Source organism: Moesziomyces antarcticus (genome assembly GCF_000747765.1).
Source record: "Moesziomyces antarcticus DNA, scaffold: scaffold_v10006, strain JCM 10317, whole genome shotgun sequence".
NCBI lineage: Eukaryota > Fungi > Basidiomycota > Ustilaginomycetes > Ustilaginales > Ustilaginaceae > Moesziomyces > Moesziomyces antarcticus.
In genome coordinates, this window is record NW_014639004.1 from 232,580 (window position 1) to 253,952 (window position 21,373).

At 61.5% G+C, this 21,373-nt stretch overlaps 7 protein-coding genes across 7 annotated transcripts; 4 read left to right on the forward strand and 3 right to left on the reverse strand.

The window, feature by feature from the left end:
* Positions 1-32: 32 nt before the first annotated feature.
* PAN0_006c2895 (uncharacterized protein) lies at positions 33-3,671 on the forward strand (the record flags this gene model as incomplete). Its single annotated transcript, XM_014801537.1, has 1 exon — positions 33-3,671. One exon carries the CDS (start codon positions 33-35, stop codon positions 3,669-3,671), a length of 3,639 nt encoding a protein of 1,212 aa, XP_014657023.1.
* Positions 3,672-4,096: 425 nt separating this feature from the next.
* On the forward strand, positions 4,097-8,145 carry PAN0_006c2896 (histone acetyltransferase, MYST superfamily; the record flags this gene model as incomplete). The annotated part of the gene is made up of 3 exons (XM_014801538.1): positions 4,097-4,393; positions 4,447-4,959; positions 5,092-8,145. The coding sequence occupies 3 exons, from the start codon at positions 4,097-4,099 to the stop codon at positions 8,143-8,145; spliced, it is 3,864 nt and encodes a 1,287-aa protein (XP_014657024.1).
* A 1,106-nt stretch (positions 8,146-9,251) lies between these two features.
* Positions 9,252-13,287, forward strand: PAN0_006c2897 (SAPS-domain-containing protein; the record flags this gene model as incomplete). The annotated part of the gene is made up of 2 exons (XM_014801539.1): positions 9,252-9,257; positions 9,409-13,287. 2 exons carry the CDS (start codon positions 9,252-9,254, stop codon positions 13,285-13,287), a joined length of 3,885 nt encoding a protein of 1,294 aa, XP_014657025.1.
* Positions 13,288-13,510: 223 nt separating this feature from the next.
* Positions 13,511-14,049, reverse strand: PAN0_006d2898 (profilin; the record flags this gene model as incomplete). The annotated part of the gene is made up of 3 exons (XM_014801540.1): positions 13,511-13,642; positions 13,728-13,865; positions 13,939-14,049. 3 exons carry the CDS (start codon positions 14,047-14,049, stop codon positions 13,511-13,513), a joined length of 381 nt encoding a protein of 126 aa, XP_014657026.1.
* A 524-nt stretch (positions 14,050-14,573) lies between these two features.
* PAN0_006c2899 (triosephosphate isomerase) lies at positions 14,574-15,492 on the forward strand (the record flags this gene model as incomplete). The annotated part of the gene is made up of 2 exons (XM_014801541.1): positions 14,574-14,781; positions 14,855-15,492. The coding sequence occupies 2 exons, from the start codon at positions 14,574-14,576 to the stop codon at positions 15,490-15,492; spliced, it is 846 nt and encodes a 281-aa protein (XP_014657027.1).
* Positions 15,493-15,805: 313 nt separating this feature from the next.
* On the reverse strand, positions 15,806-16,993 carry PAN0_006d2900 (acetyl-CoA acyltransferase 2; the record flags this gene model as incomplete). The annotated part of the gene is made up of 1 exon (XM_014801542.1): positions 15,806-16,993. The coding sequence occupies one exon, from the start codon at positions 16,991-16,993 to the stop codon at positions 15,806-15,808; it is 1,188 nt and encodes a 395-aa protein (XP_014657028.1).
* Positions 16,994-18,154: 1,161 nt separating this feature from the next.
* On the reverse strand, positions 18,155-21,338 carry PAN0_006d2901 (uncharacterized protein; the record flags this gene model as incomplete). The annotated part of the gene is made up of 3 exons (XM_014801543.1): positions 18,155-19,577; positions 19,694-20,340; positions 20,712-21,338. 3 exons carry the CDS (start codon positions 21,336-21,338, stop codon positions 18,155-18,157), a joined length of 2,697 nt encoding a protein of 898 aa, XP_014657029.1.
* Positions 21,339-21,373: the final 35 nt, after the last annotated feature.

Below are 21,373 nucleotides of genomic sequence, written 5' to 3' on the forward strand. Positions count from 1 at the left end.
CGTCCAGGCTCACCAGCGACGAGTGGCTCGACATGGCGCCTGTCGCAGGGTCCTCCCGAGGCATCATCGCCAACGTCGGCACATCGAGGAGCGCTACGACCCGATCAACGTCTGGCCGCGCCAAGACGAACAAGCGCGTCGAGCAGGAGCGCATCGTAGACCGCCTTCTCCAAGCCTTCTTATCCGAACGCATAAACGATCCGACTCAAAAGGCAGCGCAAAAGGCCAAAGCCGTCCGCACCATCGACAAGGATTCATGGTCGCCCGCCGACGCCGACGAGATCGCCACTGCCTTCCAGGGGCTCTCGCTCAAACACAGCATCCATCTCGACCATGAGCTCTCCCTTGCTCTCCGAAGGTGCCATGCAGAGCTCCTCGTCTCTTGCGACAGGTCCATGCATCTCGCCGACCAGGCTCGAGACTCGTACAAACGCCGCGGCCTCGACACTCGCCACATTCACGATCCGCTTATTCGACCGGACAACGTCTCAGATGCAGTGCGCTTGCTGTTGCTCCTCTCGAAACCGCCAGATGTCACCGCACGCACCGCTGCCAATCTCATGCTCAACGCAACCCATCCAGCTCGCGCACAGTACTTGACGCCCGAACAACGCAGGCAGGCCGAAAGACGCGAGTGGCTCGACATCCTTGTCGACGAACCGCTCCAAGGTGATGCATGGATTGATCACCACGACGAACACGACAATTCAGACCTCTCAGATTGGAGTCAAGAGGACGATGACGACGATGAGCGACGGAGGCGGATCGAGCTCGAGTACGACAGCGACAAAGAGAACCGAAAGCGCAGAGAGCGACTCAGAGCCGCTTCCAGCGCCATGGAGCTCACACCTGCCACCACAACCAAGATGCAACATCGCGATCGCTGGACTGAGCAGCGCTCCTCGCGTGCGGATGCGCTCAACAAGCTGATAGGCGCGGATGCGCGGAATGGACCGAAAACATGGACGGAGGTCGACGCCGTTCGAGAAAGCCTTTCGGCCCTGATGGGCTGCTCGAGTGTCATGTATGACCACGGCGACGCTGGCCAGTACAGCGTGGCCGACGGCGCATTCGCTCCCTCCAGCCTCTTCCTAGGCATTTCCGAGCAGATGCAAGAGGTGGCCACGCTCGCCAGCACCTTCAACACCTTGCGTCGTTTCGTCAACACCACTGTCACGCAAAGCATCCACGCAGTCGATGCACTGACCCGAACGCCTGCCGTCGAAGCCTTTGCAGAGCAGCTACAATTACTGCTTGAACGCCTGTCCTTGCGCCTCTCGGAACTGGATGCAGACTTGGCATCGATATCTTCGTCCAAACCGCAGCCCCTTTGGCAAGCACGATACTCGACAATGCTGCAGCTCGTCGACCACGTACACCGCGAGGCATCCTCACTCCTGCTCTTGTCCCGGCTGCTACATTCGATCGGGTTCATCGCTTTCAACGATCGCATCGGTCATGCAGGCATCGGAGCCGGACTCGCGCGGATCTCAAGCGATCGTGCGCTCATCGACGGTCTGCAAGCCTTGCTGGACTTTGTCCACCAACAAGACACGATGGCTGTACCGGACACGGTCGTGGCAGACCTTAGCAGGTGTCTGCTTGCGGCTTGCCGACCAGCATGGAGCTCGGTGTGTCAACTCATACGACGAGGTCTGAGCTTCGCGATCGTGCGCGAGGACGACCCCTTGTTCGACGATCGCCTGGTCCAGCACATGGTCAAGCACGACGTCTCCCTCGCCACCTCGGACAAGAGCTTCTGGACTTCAGGCTACCGCTCTCGCCAGGCGCAAGCCGGCGAAAACCTGGATGAAGACACCGAAGACGGCTACAGCCCGCCGGCATTCCTGCAGTCGATTGCAGACGATGTCATCACCACGTCCAAGGGCGTTGGACTGCTCCGCAGTCTTGGCATAGATGCGCTCGGCGAGGTCCAGCCCGACTCGGACCTGGGACGCATCCTCGACGTCGAGGTTTTGTTCAAAGCAGATCAAAAAACGAAGGGCCTCACGGTGGACAACGTTCTAGAGGACGATGAAAATGCAGATGCGACGCAAATCCAGCACGCCGCCAAAAGATTCACAGGATCGGAGGCGAGAAGCAAGTTGCGTCAAATCCTGTTTCCTCACGGCACGCACAACAGCCGCAGCATGGCCGAGGAATTGCCCCTGACGCCGGATTCCCAGCCGGATGCCGACATGTTTTGGCATGGGACCACAGCCGGGACTTCAAGGAGCGCATCACTGCGTCTGCTCGAGCCTAGGCTAGGTCGGGCGCTGCGTCAGCACCTGTCGCCGATCAGTGCGATCGTTCGCAAGCGGCTGATCGAAGTGCTCACGTCGCCGGCTCCGGAAGGTGGCTATGCTCTGCAGTCGCACCTCGAAGCCTGTCACGGCCTGCTTTTCATGCAGCGCGGTGCCGAAATGTCGAGCTGGACCGAGTCGCTCTTCCTCGATCTCGACCGACGCAACGGTGCGATTAGGGCGATCGAGCCGAGTCGGCTCACGTCGGGCTTCCACGATTGCATGGAAGACCACCAGCAGCGCACTGCCGGTCGCGCCTGGATCGACACGAGTCTCGTACGCTTCCACACGGGCGATGATGACCGCGATATGCGCGCAGCCGCGCGGAATCGGTCCAGGATCGGGCGTCTTGCCGACATTCGCGTCGAGTACGACGTGCCGTGGCCGCTGTCGTTCGTGTTCCTACCGGAGTGCACGCGCTTTCACCAGAGCATCTTTACGAGCCTGCTGCAGGCCAAGTATGCGCATTGGAAGCTGGCGAGCACGGTCAAGCTCGCGCGGCCCGAGACTCTGCACATGCGCAAGTACTGGGCGTTGCGACGACAGGCGCAGTGGCTGGTGCGCACGCTGATCGAGTTCGTCCAGCGCGACGTTGTGCTGGACGGAAGCGAGCGGCTTTGTGTGGATCTGCAGGGGGTAGTGTCGTTGGACGATGCCATCCAGACCCACTCGGCGGCAGTGGCCAAGATGGAGATGCTCTGCTTTCATCGCGCGGATCAGAGCAAGGTCAAGGTGCTATTCGACGCAGCGTGGCGGTTGGGCGTGGATGTGGTCAGCACATACGAGCTTTTCATCGGCGCGAGCGGGCGCGAGGAGGAGCGACTTGCACGGAGGCGACGGCGCGAACGCCGCAGAAAGCGGCGCGATCGAGCCAAGCAAGACGGTGCACCACTGGACGCGATCGCCGAGGCAGATGAGGAAGAGGAAGAGGAGGAAGAGGCGGAGGAAGAGGAGGGGGACGACGACGAGGCGGCTGAAGAGCTCGTCCGAGACAAGTCGATCGGCGAGTACGAGGCCTGGAAAGCCCAGCCAGACGCACGTCCGAAGCGCACCGGCTACGAAGGCTTTGATGCGAGCATGGCGGATGCTTCGATGAGCGCCGACGTCTCGGCGAGCTGGATCGAGTCGGAGACGCACAAGCGCGAACGCTTCCGCATCGAGTGTGAGCGACTGCGAAAGACGCTGCAGCGACTCGTCGAGGAGCTCACGGTGCGGGTCGACGAGCAGATTGCACGCACCGCCGCCACCGCTGCCCTCGAAGCCCAAGACGCGACCCAGGCCGACCACGCGCTACACGACCATCACTATACGCGACAGAGGTGGCAAGGTCTGCTCTATTCGCTCGCCTGGTCGGATCTCACGTACTAGCCTCTCTTCACAGCCACCAACGGCCGTCTCTGCAGCAATTGCAGCATCGCAGCCTGGCATTCTTGAAGCCATTGTCGAACGACAGCAGAGAGCAGCAGTGGGAGGGGGTGCCCAACATGGTCCTCGCCGCGTGAAGCGAGGAGAGCAACGCGAAAGGGCGTTTCGAGGCGAAATTGTCGCGCCTCTGTGTTTGGGCGGTGCGGGCAGCTGAGCAGTGTGCGTGTTGGCATTCGTGATTCTGGCGTGGATGCAGTGCGCAGAGCCTCGCGCCACTTTTTTCCCACTCAGACGCGCACGGCCGCGGCACGCCAGCAGTCAAGTCCGCAAAGTGGAGCGAGAGCGAGGGTGGGAGCGAGAAAGAGCGGGAGCGTGACTGTGACTGTAGCCAGCGTCGACGCGGCTCTAACCGCCAAAGCTTTCATCAGATGCTCAGCTCGCAGCCCTCGTCATCATCCTCGCGGCTTCACTTCATCTCTCCTCACCTCACCTCGGCCTCATCGGCGCATCAACAGGCTCGACCGAAAGCTTCCATCCACGCTCACCACTGGCTTCTGCACCATCCGAGTGCAGGTCGGAGTAGGGCTGCGAGCACGCACCGCAAGCGCGTCATCACGCTCCAAAGCGTCGACTGCCGGCCTCGTAGCGAACGCGACCGGGCGTCGAGCAAGCGCAACCTTGCCTCCTCTGCACCTTCGACCGTCGAAGAGAACGCATTGATTCCGGTGCTTACGTGTCTCGTCCAACCTATCCTACCAACCTGCCATCACTCCGGCAGCGAGCGGCAAAGTCGACCGACCATGACATGCACTCCATGCACCCCTCTTCCGACATCAGAGCGATGATGACCGTTCAGCCCGTCAGCCTCGCTGCGGACCCGCTTGCAGCGAGGCAGACGCCTGCTCCAAGGCGTTCCGCCTCGCCTTCCAAAGTACCCAGAACGAATCACCTCGCCAGCACGCTGCAGAGCCCCGCAAAGAAGCGGAAGCTCAATGCAACACTGTCACCTACAAAGCCTCCGTCTACATCTATACCTGCTAGGCGCGCAGTCGTACCCTCTTCGCAGCGTGCCGAGCCCATGGACTTGTGCGCCTTCTGCCAACAACCTGCCGACCGACCAAAGGAGAATACGCCAAAACTGCTCATCTCCTGCTTCGAATGCGGCAGCAGCGGCCATCCAGCTTGCTTGCGCTGGGGCCGCAACCCGACCAAAGTACGCAGTGCTTTGTCCTACGAGTGGAGGTGCATCGAATGCAAGAAGTGCGAGATCTGCTGCGACAAGGGCGACGACGTGAGTATCCTCCCACCACCCGCACGGCCCCCGCCTTGACTTCATTTCGTCGCTCGGCACACAGTAGCGCTGACCGACTCTGTCTCTGGCTTCTTACTTCTGTTTCCCATCTCACATTCATGCCTACAATAGGCACAGCTCATGTTCTGCGATGGCTGCGATCGTGGCTGGCACCTCTATTGCCTCTCTCCGCCTCTTGCCAAGCCGCCAAAGGGTCAATGGCAGTGTCCCACATGCGAAGCGGGCGACACGCAACCAACCCGTGCTTCGCATCTGTCCTCTCCACACCCTGCGCCGATGCGCGCCTCGAGCTCCGGTCGACCAAAGAAGCCGTCCAATCCAGATCGAAGCATCGACTCGCTCCTCTTGACGCCCGTGCATGCAGACGCCAAGCTGCGATCCCAACCTGGAGCCAACTTTGCCGTCATGAGCTCGCTCAAAAACGGCCTCCTCAACGCTGCAGGCTCCATCCTCAATCTGGCGCCTGCCTCGCCGTGGATGTCCAGGCAGGCTGGCGGTGGCCACGAAAAGGATGCGGCCGATCTCGCCTTGCCGCTCAACGGCAACTCTCGCAAGGCCGCCGGCCCAGCCAGCGGCTCGGCAAGAAGCGGCAAGCGTGGCCGTCCACGCAAGTCAGCAGCTGCGTCGGGCTCCCATCAACGGTCCAGCTCGACTTCCAATGGCGCCCATCCACATGCCAGCGGCAGCAGGCATACCCTCGACCACGACCGTGACGGATCCGGATCCGGATCCTCGGACGGCGAACATCACTCGGAGCGCCTTGCGCATGACGCCGATACCCCGAAAAGGACTGCTGACGAGGATGACGAAGAGCCGGCGAGTGATGACGAGGCTAGCAAGAGCCCAGAGGAAGAAGACCCGTTTGGCGGCGTTCTCACAGGTACGGATGCCTTGACGTTACCGTACAAACCCACACCTCTCGACACTGAGCGCTTCCATCGCGCGCGCAAAGCCGCCGAAGACCGGCTCGGCGGTACGCTGGCCAGTCTTCCGGGCATGTCCGGCAGCCGCGTGGTGAGGCGGCCCGACGTTTCTAGCACAGCAAGCGCGGCTCCCTCGCCTCGCCATCCTAGCGCATCCTCGATGCCAGACACACCCGTCGGTGGCTCCCGCATCTCGCGTGCCCAGCTCATCCCTCGACATTCACCCTCGAATATGACGCCCGGCACTCCCATCGCAGCATCCCAAGTCGAAATCACAACCTCGGCGTCCAGCGCCGAGACGGGCACGGCTTCGCCCATCAAGTGCATCCGTTTTGGCGACTTTGACATCGACACGTGGTACCAAGCGCCGTATCCGGAAGAGTACAGCATGGTGCCCGACGGGCGGCTCTGGATGTGCGAGTTCTGCCTCAAGTACATGAAGAGCCGCTTCATGGCGCAGCGCCACCGACTCAAGTGCAAGATGCGCCATCCGCCCGGCGACGAGATCTACCGCGATGGCAACATCTGTGTCTACGAGGTGGACGGCAGGAAGAACAAGATCTACTGCCAGAACCTATGTCTGCTCGCCAAGATGTTTCTCGACCACAAGACGCTCTACTATGACGTCGAGCCGTTCCTCTTCTACATTGTCACCGAGGGAGACAGCACGGGCGAGCACTTTGTGGGCTACTTTAGCAAGGAGAAGCGCAGCCCCATGAACTACAATGTGTCGTGCATTATGACGCTGCCCGTGCGCCAGAGGCGAGGCTGGGGCAATTTTCTCATCGACATCAGCTTCCTGCTGTCCAAGAAGGAAGGCAGGACGGGCTCGCCCGAGAAACCCCTCAGCGACCTCGGCTTGCTCAGCTATCGAAACTACTGGACGCTGGCGGTGTTCTACTTTCTGCGCATCGCGTCGGACCACGTCACGCTCGAGGACATCAGCCGCGCCACGGCGATGCAGCTCGAAGACATCTTCTACGTGCTGCGCGAGCAGGACATGATCGTTGTCTACGATGGCAACAACGGCAACAGCCGCACCCCAGCCACGAGCAAGTACCGAGCGCGAGACGGTCATCCTTCTGGCAATCCTGCCACCTCGGCCATCAAGGGCGGTGGGCAGGCGACTGAGGCCAAGCAACCGCGCAAACGTGGGCGGCCGCCTTTACATCCGAGGCCACCGTCGACGACCGCGGCGCCGAGCGCGCACCTGTACAAGGATCGGGACAAGAACGCGGCTGCGTACCTGCCGCAAGACTACAGCATCCACTTTGACCGCGACTACGTGGTGGCGCATCTGAAGAACTACGAGTCGAAAGGCTACCTCAAGGTGCGAGCGGACAAGCTCAAGTGGACGCCGTTCCTGGTGTCTCGGTCCTTCCCACAGCCCATCGCGGCGCCCGCCAACGGGAACATTGGCGCTTTGAACGGCACGCCCGGCCCGTCGGGATCGGGCACGTACACGCCGGCGGAGATGATGGCAAACCTGGGATATTCGGTGCTCAGCCAGGTGCAGAGGACGCCGGGGCGCAGTGGCGCCACCAGTGCGCGCGCGAGTCCCGCTGCCGCAGCTCACAAACGCGTCTCTGCCCGCGCTACAGCCTCGACGCCCGCAGGTCACGTTGCGGCGAGCGCCACGGTGGATGCCGCCGAACGGAACACTTCGCGACCAGCGTCGGTTGCCGCGTCCACACCCACTCCATCGCCGACGAAGAGACCGCATAAGTTGCTGCCTCCTGTGGGTGTTCAGCACTCGTCCGCAAGCTCTGCTTCGACGGTTCACAGGGACGCGGCGCGCAAGAAGGCGACAGAGACGGCCAACGGCGTTGTCGCTGCCGGGCCTGGCGAGTTTGACCATGCTGATGCTGATGCCGAGGTGGACCTGGACGCCGATGCAGATGCGGATGCCGATGGCGACTACGAGGAGGACGAATACGAGGCCGAGGCCTTCAGCTTGAAAGCGACCGACTTTGCGTCGACGGCCGCCTCGCGACTGCCCATCGACCCCGAGCACCTCAAGAAGGTCCTTGCAGCCAGTTCCAGCGGCTCGTTATCCTCGGGTCTGGCATCGGCTTCTTCGTCGTTTGCTGCCAGTGCGACGCGTTCCGGCGATTTGAGCCGGGACCAGGCGACAGCTACACCGGAACCGCACGCGCCGTTGGACGAGCTCGTGGACGAGGACGCCGACGGTAGCGACGAAGATGCGCCTGGCAGCGATGATCCCGGTCTCGACGACATCTGAGTCGGCGTAGTGCGTAAGGCGTAGTGCGTAGCGATAGGCGCAGCACGCATATTGAGCGGCGCTTTGGGCACCAAAGCGACATCAATGAGGCGGTCCTTGCTGCTCCTCTGCTCACAATCTATCAATCACATTCCCCTTCAGAAACTACGCCCATGACCAGCCTCAGCGACGGCTTTGAGCGTGCTGAGCCATGTCTAGCACCCACTTCGGCAAGCAAGGCAGTGTGACGAGACGACCGAAGCGTGCAGGACTCCGACATGGCGGCAATGGCCTCTGATTCCGATATAACCTTGAGGTGATGGGATTGGGCGCGTGTGGAGACGCTCGCAAGATCACACGCTCACGACTGCGGTGATCATGCATTAAGCTGACGCACGCGCCGAAAACAGGAAGAGCGCTCGGCTGCCTCGAGAAATCGCAAGAAATGCAAAATGCGACGGCCGAGGTTTTGATTCGGCCCTTGCAGAAGAGGATGAATCTGCGTACACGCAACAGAAAGGGAGAGACGTGCAGCGCCCTTCAGTCGAGTCGGGCTGCTCTGTCGCGAAAGTGAAGGAGAGAAAGAGAGAGAGAGAGACAGCGGAGAGGACCCTTCTTGCCGCGGCTGGTCGGCCAATGCTCTCCACCAACACTCGTCCCTCTGCTCACCATCTGGACCGTTCCTGCACTGCTACAAGGACCTCATCGACATTCTTCCTTGTCGCAGGACGCCAGGACCGCTTCGACTCCCGTCTCCGACCGTACACGCACGACAAGCCTCGGCCCCGCATATTTTGATCGCGACCTCTTTCGAACACTTGAACCGCTTCCGTCCGGCTTTCAGCACTTATTGCTTCGACCAACGCACCATCGACCCGTCGATTCTGCTCAGCGCTGCTTTGTCGGCTCTGACCTAAACCCAACCAGCTCCATCCCGAATCTGAATGGATACTGCGCAAACCTGACAAAGCGCAAGCTCATCTGCCCTGGACCTCTGCAACGCCAATTGGGACGCAGAGACCTGGACAGTAACGACCTGCCTTTGCACAAGCCGCCACGCTGAATCCGCAGCATCTCCATCACTCTGAGGGTGTAGGGCTGCTTCCGCGTCGGACTTCAAAGGCATCATGTTTGTAGGTATCCAGACTCCCGCATCCTTGCTCTGCCATCATGGGCAACATTCTCGACTCGCCCGCATCTGCAGATCGCCCTTGAACCGGAATGGCCATACTGATCCTTCTCTGCCTTTCCATTCCGTGCCCGCTTGCTTGTACGTCTCCACAGTGGCGATTCGGCTTTTCGTCGGTCTCGACGCTCGAGACGCTGCTCGACAAGCCCAACGTCACGCTCGAGGACGTCCTCGACGAGGATGACTTGCTCCAGGAGTGCAAGTCCCAAAATCAGAAGCTCATCAACTTCCTGAGACAGCCGCGCATCGTCAAGAGGCTGCTAGAGCATGTCGTCGGCACCGCCACCGTCGGCGGCACGGGCGGCAAGGAGTGGGAGGAAAAGGTCAAGTTCAAGTATCCTTACGTCGCTTCCGAGGTTCTCAGCTGCAGCGAGATCTGGCCCATCATCGACGCCATCTTTTCCGATCCCAACCAGTACCTAGTCCCCTTCTGGAATGCCGTGCTCACATCGAGTCCATCGCCTTCGCAGGCGCCCTTGCCTATGCACTCGCATCCCCTCTTTGCCGAAAACGCAGCCTCATCTTCGCACGGCTCGGCAAGCTCCTCGGCCTCCACCTCGCCCTTGCCGCATCTCAGCGTCACCAACTTTGCCGACTACTCGAATGCGGCATCCGGAAACGGCGCCAGCTCTCGATCCTCCTCCGACTCGGAGTCCGAGCCCGAGGGCAGGTTGCGCGCCACCAGCGCGCTCGAAAACGGTCCGGGCCGAGGCGTGCTCGCCGGCTACTGGGCCAAGGTCAACGGCGCTTACCTGGAGCGCAAGCCCATCGAGATGCTCGAGTTCATCAAGGAGCAACCCCGCATCGTCGAGCGCTTTGTGGCTCATCTCGAGACGCCCGCTGTCGTCGATCTGCTCTTCCGGATCATCCAGATGGAGGAGACGGTGCGCACTGCTGGACAGAGCACCGACATCATCGACTGGCTCTCGTCGCAGGACTTGATAGCGCGCACCGTCGATCTGCTCGCACCCAACTATTCGGTGGATATCCACAACACCGTGTCCGAGCTTCTCAAGGCCATGATCGCGCTATCGGCACCCTCCCCCGCCGCGCTCAACCAGGGTCAGGGCCAGGAGCTCGGCGCCGGCCTCGGCGAGCAGCAGGAGAACGCGGGAGGCATCAACAACCGCCTCGTGCGCGAACTGGCAAGCGAGCCCATCGTCCGCAAGATGGTCGGCTACATGCTCGATTCGCAGCTGCCTCGACAGCTCCATCGCCGCCTCACCGACGTAGCCGACGAACAGCTGTCGCAGCTCTCTGTGCAGGATCTGCGCAAGCCCTCGCAACGTCGCGACGCCTCGCTATCGACGCTCCAGGAGGACGTCGTGTCGTCTTCTGCCGTGGTCGACGACGAGGACGAGGACGACGAATCCTTCGCCCGCCCTTTGAATCCGCGCGAGTTCCCCGCTTCCGAGTCTCGCTCGCCAGGCAGCTACGACCACCGCGGTTCCACTGCCACAGTGCGGCCCGACAATCTCGTTCCTCCCGTCTCGGCACCCACCGTGCCCATCACTGCCGAGACGTGCAGCTCGACGCTGGTGACTTGCATCGGCGTCTTTATCGAGCTCATCCGCAAAAACAACAGCGACTACTTTGAGCAGCATCTGCTTCGCACCTTGCACAACCATCTCGTCAAGAGGCAGAGCGAGCTCACCGAGAAGCGCCTCCAAAAGCGGGAAGAGGAGGAAGCCGAGAAGGCGGCCGCCACCCAGCAGGAAGCGTCGGGCGACCAGGCCGCGGAGCCGAAGCAGGATGACGAAGAGTCGGCTCAGAAGATGATGGACGCGCTGGACGAAGAAGAGGAGGATGTGCAGGGCATGGAAGAGGCCATGGCCGAGATTGTCGACAAGATGGGCCTCGTGCATTTGGGGCCCATGCTCCGAGTGCTTTCCGAACGGCTTTCTGACTTCCAGCAGCTGATCAACGAGCCTCGAGAGCGCGATGTCACTGTGCCCACTTCGGTTGGTGACGTCGCTCCGCTGACGTTCGAGCGATACAGGATCACCGAGCTCTACGCCGAGCTGCTCCACTGCTCCAACATGGCTCTTCTCAATCGCGCACCAGGCGAAGGGCCGCAGTATTCGGCAGACGGCGTGCTCGCGGGCGGTCTGGAAGGCTTACAGACCTTGGCGAGGACGTTGCAAGGAGGAGACGGTCCCGAGGTCGGCGACACATCGGCTGGCGCTGTCGCCGAGGACGGACAGAGCAGCCTCGGCCACGGTGCTCCCAAGACGGATGCATCCGCTAAGGATGCGGTCGGCGAGTCGTCCACAGCTTTATTGCATGCTGGCTCGGGGCACGGTCGGGAGAAGTCGAGCACGGATGCCTCGACCGAATCGACCAACGAAGAGGACGACGAGGCGCTGCTCAACGAGGTTTCCCTCGGCGACAAGACCAGCTCTGCTAATGAGAGTAGCCCGGGCGCTGCCGGCGACTCCTCGCCCCAGGACAGGGACCCATACAGCAGGAGCCCGAGCATCACCACGAGCGACGCGCTCGAGGAGGACAAGGCGGATGCCGCTTCGATACGTTCCGCCGTCTCGGGTCTGTCGCTCGCCGAACTGACGGCACCCCGACTGTCGGGTCCACCCAGTCCCATTGACGATGCCAAGGAGTACGTAGTCGGCGACCTGCTGAAGCGCAAGTTCCTCGAGTGCGGCATCCTCCCGTCGCTTCTCGATCTTTTCTTCGAGTATCCGTGGAACAATTTCCTGCACAACGTGGTGTACGACATCCTGCAGCAGTGCTTCAACGGCCGTATGGACGTCGGCCTCAATCGCAAGCTCACTGTGGCGGTCTTTGATCAGGGTCACCTGACCGGACGCATCGTCGAGGGCCGCAGGCGCAACGAAGACTCGGTAGCGGGACCGCGCCGCATTCGCCTCGGCTACATGGGCCACATGAACCTCATCGCCGAGGAGACGGTCAAGCTGCTCGAGCGCTATCCGCTCGAGATCGCGCGGCCCGTCGAGGCGTACACCGAGCGCGAGGAGTGGCGCCAGGTGGTCTCCGAGACGCTCGAGGAGATCCGCGAGAAGGAGGGCGGACCGCTGGCGTTCAACCGCGGCCACGAGGGCATGTCGATGTCGTTTGGCTCCGGTGCCGACGATGACGACGATGACGGCGGCATCGGAGGGGCGGGCAGCAGCTCGTTCGCCAGCTACCTGTCGTCGCAGATCGGCGGTGCGGCGGGCTCGGACGACGACGACAGCGACGACGAGGGATCGTGGCTGTCGAGCGAGATGAAGCGCGGCGGCCCGGGCGACAAGGATGGCAGCGGCTTCGACGACGCCTTCGCCCCGCACCACGGAACGGGCGGTGGCAGCGGCGAGCTGGGCGACGAAGACGAGGACGACGACTGGGGCCCCTTTTCGGACGCCAACGCATCGGGAGGCACGCAGACGTTGGGGTCGACGAGCTCGAATGCAGCCACCTCGAATCCGTTTGCCGAGAACCTCACGCCAGCTGATTGGGCCGCGCAGTTCCGCCGCGAGTACCACGACGAGGAGGGCAGCAGCGCCGTGCAGGGCGCAGACTCGGACGACGACGAAGACGACGACGACACCAACAACGAGGTGGGTGAGGCTGACGGCAGTGCGCAGCCCGACACGCTGAGCTCCAGCCCGCTGTCGCCCAAGGCGCTGGCGGCGATGGTGGGCGATGTGGACGTTGTTAGCAAGGCGCATGCTCGACGCCCGCCGCTGGCTCAGCTGGAAACGGCGGCGCTGGGAGAAGCGGTTGCCGGACATGGCCGCCGCGGCTCGCTGGGCTCGGCGGGCCCCGAGATCTCGGAGGTGACGGGGGCCGAGGATCCGTTAGGCCCGGGCATCTCGACGACCGTCTCGCAGAACGAGGACGGCAAGCTGCAGCGCACGCTCGCCGACGGCACCACCGTCGTTGTGCCGCTCGACGATGCCGCGCTGGGCGCTGCGGACACGCTCTCGCCCACCAAAGCGAGCGAGGCCGAGTCGTAGCGACGCATCCACCTACTCACAAAAAGCATGTCTGATGCTCCTCACAACAGCCGTGCAATGTTCAGATTTCCATAGATGCGCCTCGCTCCGTTTTGTGTGTCGTGTCGACGAAACGACGTGTGGGTGTGAACGAAGCGTTCAACTCGTGGGACTGGGCGGTAGGAGCTTTGAGATCGGCTTCATATTTAGGATTGGAGCTCGCGTGTTTGTAAGAGGGGGAGCATTAGTATCCGACAGAGACGAGGTAGTCGCCGAGGCCTTCTGCGACCTTGTTGGCGTCTCCGGGGACGATGGGGGCGATGTAGACGCACACGAGCACCGCCTGGTTGGTCTTGACTGCGACGAATCCGTCGGCCTGTGAGCATGCGAGATCGAGTATCCCAAAGTCGAACGAGTCAGTGACGAAATGCGTGGATGGGGGAAGAAAGGGGTGGACTTACGCCTTGCTTGCCGTAGATTGTCTTTGGTGTGACGCCGAGGGTGAAGTACTTCTTGCCGTTGGCACGGACGCCTCCGGCCTGGAGACCTGAGGGGTCGTCAAAGCCTGCAATGATTGCCTTTTGCTCCTCAGGCGCAACCTGCATGTCCGGACACAACAAAAACGCATCAGCATCCTTCTCTTCCTACTCGGGGTTGGGATGATGGACTTACGTTGAAGTCGGCGCTTGTGGCCCAGACGCCGCCCTTGAGACCGATGATGGCGGCCTGGGTGATCTTGCCCGTGCCGACGAGGTTGTTGTCTACGTAACCCTGCCAAGACATTGTTGCTGAAAAGGTGCGGTGAGTGTGAAGCGGAGGAGGGGATTCGAATTGGATGGTGGATTGGTGCCAGGTGTTGGTTTCGCCCGATGACGCTGACCAGCCCCTCGAGTGCAGTCAGAGGCCAACGCAGCGACACACCCACACGCGTCAAAGAGGTTCCCGGACGACAAGAGCAGCCAGTGTTGGTCCAAGCGCGCGCCAGAGTGGATGCACTGCCTACTAACACCCAAAGAAAAATGCAAAAAAGCTGACGCGGAGCCGTGCCCAAAGTGGAGGACAAAGTCGACGCGAAAGTCGAGTGGGCAAAAAAGCGAAATCGATCTGCGAACCGACGCAAGCTGGATGTTTCCGCCAGAGGCCCCTTCTCGGCGCTATCCCGGCTGATCTCGCACATCTTGATCGGAATCTCTGCTTGGTGCCTCTGCTGCACTACTACTGATGGCGTCGGATTGCGATTTTTGGGCACCCGAGCGCAACCGCACAGGTGGAGCTGCCAAACCCGCTCCTTGGCGCGCATCCCTCATATGCCCTATTCTTCCGCGCTCCGAAGAGGTTTCTTCGCATCCTACACATACACCTCCACCATCATCACCACCCAGCTTACAAAGGCACACTTTGCAACCATGGCTCGCACTTTCTTCGTCGGCGGTAACTGGAAGATGAACGGCTCGCTGGAGTCCACCAAGCAGCTCACCCAGACCCTCACCCAGGCCAAGCTCGACTCCAACGTCGGTGAGTACGCAGATCCCCTTCCGAACTCTTCCGCGCCAATAGCTGACCGTTTTCATTGATCATGACTTTGCAGAGGTGGTTGTGGCTCCCCCTGCGCTGCACCTGCTCACCGTCAAGGAGCAGCTTGCTGGCTCCAAGGTGGCCGTGTCGGCGCAGAACGCCTACCACAAGGCGAGCGGCGCCTTCACGGGCGAGGTGTCGGTCAACATGCTCAAGGACGCCTCGATCCCCTGGGTCATCCTCGGCCACTCGGAGCGCCGCACTCTCTTTGGCGAGTCGGATGCCAACGTTGCCGAGAAGACCGCCGCCGCTCTCGCCGAGGGCCTCTCCGTCATCCTGTGCATCGGCGAGACGCTCGAGCAGCGCGAGGCCAACGAGACGGTCAACGTCGTCGTTCGTCAGCTTAACGCCGCCGCTGACCAGGTCAAGGACTGGTCCAAGATCGTGGTCGCCTACGAGCCCGTCTGGGCCATCGGCACGGGCAAGGTGGCCACGTCCGAGCAGGCGCAGGAGGTGCACGCCGCCATCCGCAAGTGGGCCGCCGACAAGCTCGGCAAGGACACGGCTGAGAAGCTCCGCATCATCTACGGCGGCTCCGTTGCCGCCAAGAACTGCAAGGAACTCGCCCAGCAGCCCGACATCGACGGCTTCCTCGTCGGCGGTGCCTCGCTCAAGCCCGAGTTCGTCGACATTGTCAACGCCAACAACTGACTAGCACGCTCGCCCGCCAGGATCTAGCGGGTCCTTGGTGCAGGCGGCCGCATTACACAAAGTGCCCCCCGGAAACATAGCAAGCGGCACTCTTTCAGCGCACAGACACGCGCGAAATCCAAAAATGTCCCCATCTCACCGTCTGTGTGTGTGGCGCAGCGAGCTCGGATCGGACCGGGAGCGGGCTCAAATCGGCATGATCCAGCTTTCGCACATTCCGCACTTCGGCTGATTTGCTCAAACGTTGTGCATTGAGAGAAGGATTGATTCAGGTGCGGCCATTCTACGAGAGTGTGACACGTGCGCGCGCGGATTAGACACGCTCGATGACGATGGCGATGCCCTGGCCGCCGCCGATGCACGCAGCGCCGAGGGCGTACTTTTTGTTGAGGCGGACGAGGTTGTGCGTGAGGTTGGCCATGATCCTTGCGCCGCTTGCGCCGAGCGGGTGACCCAGTGCGATGGCGCCGCCAAACACGTTGGTCTTGTCGTTGGGCAGTTCGAGCTCCTTCTGCACCGAGAGGAACTGCGCAGCGAAAGCCTCGTTGACCTCGATCAGGTCCATGTCCGACACGCTAAGGCCGGCGCGCTTGAGCGCCAGACGCGTAGCCTCCACGGGTCCAATACCCATAATGCTGGGCTCGCACGCAGTGACACCGTACGACACGATGCGCGCAAGAGGCTTGAGACCAAACTCCTTGACCGCCTGCTCGGACGCGACCACGTTGGCGGCGGCACCGTCACAGATACCGCTGGCGTTACCTGCCGAAACAGTGCCCTCCTTCTTGAAAACGCTGGGGAGCTTGCCCAGGCTCTCGACGGTCGTCTTGGCACGCGGGTGCTCGTCCGCATCAAAGCTCTCGGTAGCCTTCTTGGACTTGATCTCGACGGGCACAATTTCGTCCCTGAACGCTCCGTCCGCCAGCGCCTTCTGGTATCGCTGCTGCGTCTGCAGCGCATACTCGTCGCACTGCTGCCTCGAAATACCGTACTTGGCAGCGAGGTTTTCGGCAGTGATACCCATGGGCGTGGGCGTAGGCACCTGATCCGTCAGCGCCGCAGCGAGCGAATCGACCAGCTTGAGATCCTGACCGTAGCGGGTGTTTCCGAACCTCACGCCGGACAGAGTGTAGGGTGCTTGGGACATGGACTCTGTGCCACCGGTGAGCACAACATTCGAGTCTCCCACGCGGATCTCGTGCACCGCATTGATGATGCTCTGGAATCCCGAACCGCACAGCCTGTTGACCGTCAGCGCAGGTACGGTGACGGGCAGGCCGGCGTGGTGGCCAACGTGACGCGCGAGGTACGCGGCCGTGTTGTCGCTCGCATGCACGTTACCAAAGATGGTCGCGTCCACCTGCGTCGATGCCGGCAGCTCCGCCAGCGCCGCCTTGGACGCCAGTCCACCCAGCTGCGATGCGCTGAACCCAGCGAGCTTGCCGCCAAACGCGCCAAACGGCGTACGCTTGGCCGCCACGATGAATGCCTGAGATGCCATGATTATGAAAATAAGAAAAAAATGAGGGGCGAGGTTGATGCAGAAGGGAAGGAAGGCGAGGTGGACGTCCGGCTCAGCCCAAACGTCGAGCGCGGGCCGCGTCGACCGACGAGAAGAATCGCCGCCTTGCTCTGAGCCGCGGACGAGGCCTGGCAGAGTGTGTGCTGTAGCGCCCGCCTCGGCCGGTCGATCCTTGGCCTTTCACACTCTGCTCGTCATTCCGGCCCCTGCGCGCCTCCGGTTGCCGAACCTCCATCCATCCCCGAGCGCCAAACTGGAGACCCCACTTTTCCGATTTTTCTTCAATTCGACAGGAAAGGCGGCGTAACATTTTATCTTATTCGATCGACTCATCCTGCGCTGCACAATTCCTCCTCCGTATCTCGTCTAGCCCCATTCTCAACGACCCGACCAACCCACATGCACACACACACACACGCACACACTCCGCACAAGTAAAAATGACTGATCCTAGCTGCAGCTTTGCAGCGTCCCTGGCGAGTATGATTAAGAGACCCATGCAAAAAAGCCTACGAGTGCGAATGCGAGTGATACAGGATGGAAACATGCGACAAGAAACGACAGCGAGCAGTAACAATGATTAGCGAGTGAGAGAGGTGTGCGTGCATGTCACCCATGGAGGCCGAGAGAGAGAGAGAGAGATCGACGGAACGAGAGTGGGCCGAGACGAGACTGGGGAAGGGAAAAGCGCAGAGCAGCCAAGTGCGTGGGGAAGCCCCTTCGAGTATGCTTGGTAATGGTACAGATGATGCTGCCCTGGCTGTGGAAGAAGAGATGGATCGAGATGAAACGACCGAGGTTTTTGAATGCGAAAGCGGAAGAGCTGATTAGAAGGCGTCACGCACCAAGCGAGGAGCCACCTCGCAAGGGGCCGAATCAAAAAAGCACGCATGGCGATGCCGACGGCCGGGGCGGCGCGTATCTGTCGACGCCCGCACCAGCCTTGCATAGCATACACGAATGAACGACGAAATGCCAGCGAGTACCGAGACTCGTTACCCGAGACTGTGGGATCCGGCTCAGAAAAGGCCGAGGGCGAGGTCGAGAGCGAGCAATGACGCAAAACGAGTCTTTGATGAAGCCTTGCTTCGTGCCACAACCAGCTGTGGATGGCGCAGCTCCGTGTACGGTGCGCCATCCTCACAGTGTGGGCGTCTCCAGCTCCAGGCTACCAGAGAACCCGCGGCGAGCAGCGAGCGACTGTCTGTCGCCAAACTCCATACCCGCATCGAGGCGCTGGCCATCGCCATGCAGCCGAGCAGCGCCCGACTCTGCATCGACACCCGCGCCGGCCGCCGAGGGCGTCTGGCTCATGTTGATCCACGGCGAAATCGTCCATCCATCGCCCGAAGCACCGCTGCCGCCCATCGCGCTGATGTTGGACAGACCGAGCGCGCCCGGGGTGATACCCATGGGCTTGGACAAGCCAGACATGTCGGTGTGGCGAAGTTCGGAGAGTGCCAGCTGGCCAGGCATTTCGGGGGCCGTCGACATCCAGGACCCACCACCGTCGTACTGCATCTTGGACGGCGTTGGCTCTGCTGCCGAAGGCTTGGATTCCTCGAGCGTGCCGTATGGCATCGAGTGGATGCTGTCCAGGCAGCTCGCCATCACCTCGTCCGAATCTGGCGCTGCACTCGAAGTGCCAACGTCCATCTTGTCGCTGCTGGCTGCCGCTCCCGCAGTCCCTTCCGACGATGCGATGGCAGCAGAAGCAAGCGTAGAAGAAGACGGCGCCGTAGGTGCGCTGACTAGATTCGACGCGTGGTAGGCGCGCTGGATCTTTCTCGAAGAGCCTCCATTCTCGGAATCCGAATGGTCGGGCGGTACGGTAAGCTCGGTCATATCGCTGCCGTGGCGCGAGAGGTTCCCGCGAACGTCAAAGGGACTGAGCAGCGTGCTGCTCCGGCGATGCGAGAGGGGCGTAAACGAGCTCCGGCGACTGGCGTCTTCGGATCGAGGCATGCTATCGTCCGCCGAGTCGGTCATCGACGGCAAGGCGAGTCCACTAGCAAAGGGCGGCGCACCCGCCATCGACGTGTTGCTTGCGAGCGGGACGCGATGCGTGGAGCCAGGTGCAATGGTCGAGGCAAAGACAGGATGCGTGGCGTGCAGAGGGTGCTGCGAAGAAGTCAGCGACCACGGCGCCGGTGCGGGACCTAAGCCCAAGTTCTGCATGGCAGTGGCCGTGACACTCTGGGATCGGTTTCGGCCGCGATCCAACGGTGCATTGGGAGCGAAGAGATCGACTCCGAGATCGACTGGTGCACGCTGAGGCAGAGGATGTGTGGTCTGGGTGGATGGGACGGCTGGGTGGATTAAGGAGATCTGCTCGACCAACTTGATGTTATCGGCACGCATGCGGGCAAGCGCCTCTCGGAGAAATTGAGACTCTTCCTCTTGGCTTTGTGCACGACGATGCAAGTCGGTGAGCTGCGCCTCGAGCTGCATCGTGTATTCCTCTTTGCGCTCCCTGAGCCGACGTTGGGCGTTGCGGTTCTGCTCTTTGCGCCGTGCGATCTGCCGGAGGCTCTCGGCGTCGAGCACCTCGTCGTTGTGTTTGCTGGAGGATCGCATTACGATCGGCATGAGATTGAAAGGCCGAGTGACAAGGATTATGGCGCTGGAGAAAGGCTAGACGATTGAAGAGTTGGAGCGTCTGCGATTATCGGAAGCAACGTGTCGACAACGTAGTTTGTGTGGTGACTGTGCGATGGTCGAAAGGGGTGGGCAAGTGGGCGCAGAAGGAGAAGGTGAGGAACGTCGACAGGGTATCGAGATGAAAACGCTGCAAAGGCGTAAAGTTGCAGACTTGCGACGACGGCAAGCACGAACGGAGCAGTGTCGGAAGGTGTCGAGGCGAGACGGTCAAGACAGTAGCTGTGGTGTGCGATCGAACGGATGATCACGACCGGACAGAAGAACGGGCGACAAGGCGATGCGTAGTGGACAGGGACGTCGCGAGGCCCTCGAGACTTGGGTCTTTTTATCGGATTGGCTGTTGAAGGCCGGTGCGGTGGAGCCACCGAGGAAGAGGAGGGGGAACAGGAGAAGAAGAAGGTGGGGGCCAGCGGCAGCGGTGGAAGTTTTGCGCAGCCGTCGTCTTGATCTGCTTCGGCTCGGTGTCGAGAGCTTGGATGAGATCGAATGCGGAGGATCGAGAAGGGTGCCTGAGGATGCGTCAGGATCGGAGTTGACACCGAAGTGGCTAGCCAAGGGGCGCGTGAATGAAAGCTTGAAGCTTCGGTAAGCTCTGGCTGGATGCCGATGCGACGGCGAGGTTCCGATGCGGCGACGTTCCGATGCCGTGGAAGGTGTGGCGCACGCTGATGGAGAACGGTGGCAAAGATGTGTCAGGATGCGCGTGCGGTTGTCAAGAGGCGCTTGCGATGCCCTGAGGAGGCTTCAGACTGCTGCTTCGAAGAGGTGTGCAGCGGGCATGGAGTGGTGGAGGGACGGGCGGATTGGAGTCAAGAACGTCGGCGGGTAATGTGCAGGGCGAGTTGCGGGTCAAGTTGTCGCTTCATGAGACGAACTGAGCATGGGAGCGAGCAGCGAGCCAACGAGCGCAACCGCCGTCAAAGTTGCCACCGCTGGAGCCTCAGCGTGTACAGGAGCGGCTGCGCTTTAGGCTTCGGATGCCAAGGAACGGGTTGAGAGGGAAAAGCAGAGGACGAAGCTCTGTGTTTGCGCGCACGATGCGGATGAGCATGAGGAGGAGGGCGGCAGGGAGAGGCAGGGGAGGTGAAGGAATGAAAGGAGGGCGGAAGGGAGAAGCGTACGGAGGGAGAACTCTGAGAAACTCAAGGTTGAACCGAGCGACCTTGGCAACGGCGATGCAGGTCCGCAAAGTCGGCTTGTCCCCTTGAACACCGTACAAGGCTGGTGCCCGCTTGAACAGGATTCTGAAGCGCGCTTTGGGATGGGTGTGGCGTGGAAGCGCGCAGAGACGATCGCGAGCGGGCCACGTTGACGTGTGCGGCGTGTGAGGGTGGGAATCCACGCTTCGTTCGCTGGGCTGGGCTAGCCAAGCGACAACAGACGCACGCTCGGAAGGCAGGTAGAATCGGCACGGCTTTCGGCTTGGGGCCGTTCGGGAGGGGCACAACACCCAGAGAATCACACGGGCGGGCGGGGCAAGCGTGCACCATTCGAGCGAGCTCGCAGGGTCGCAGGGTCGAAGGGTCGCAGGGTCACGGGCCGGTCGAGCAGCGGATGTGGAAATCGGTGCGGACTGCCGGCACGACGTTCGCCACGGTGTCGCCACGGTGTCTCGACGTGGTTCTGCAGCTGTCTTTTTTTCTTTTCCTGCGCCGGACGGCATGGCTCGAGTGTCAATCGAGTGGAGGAGGAGGAGGA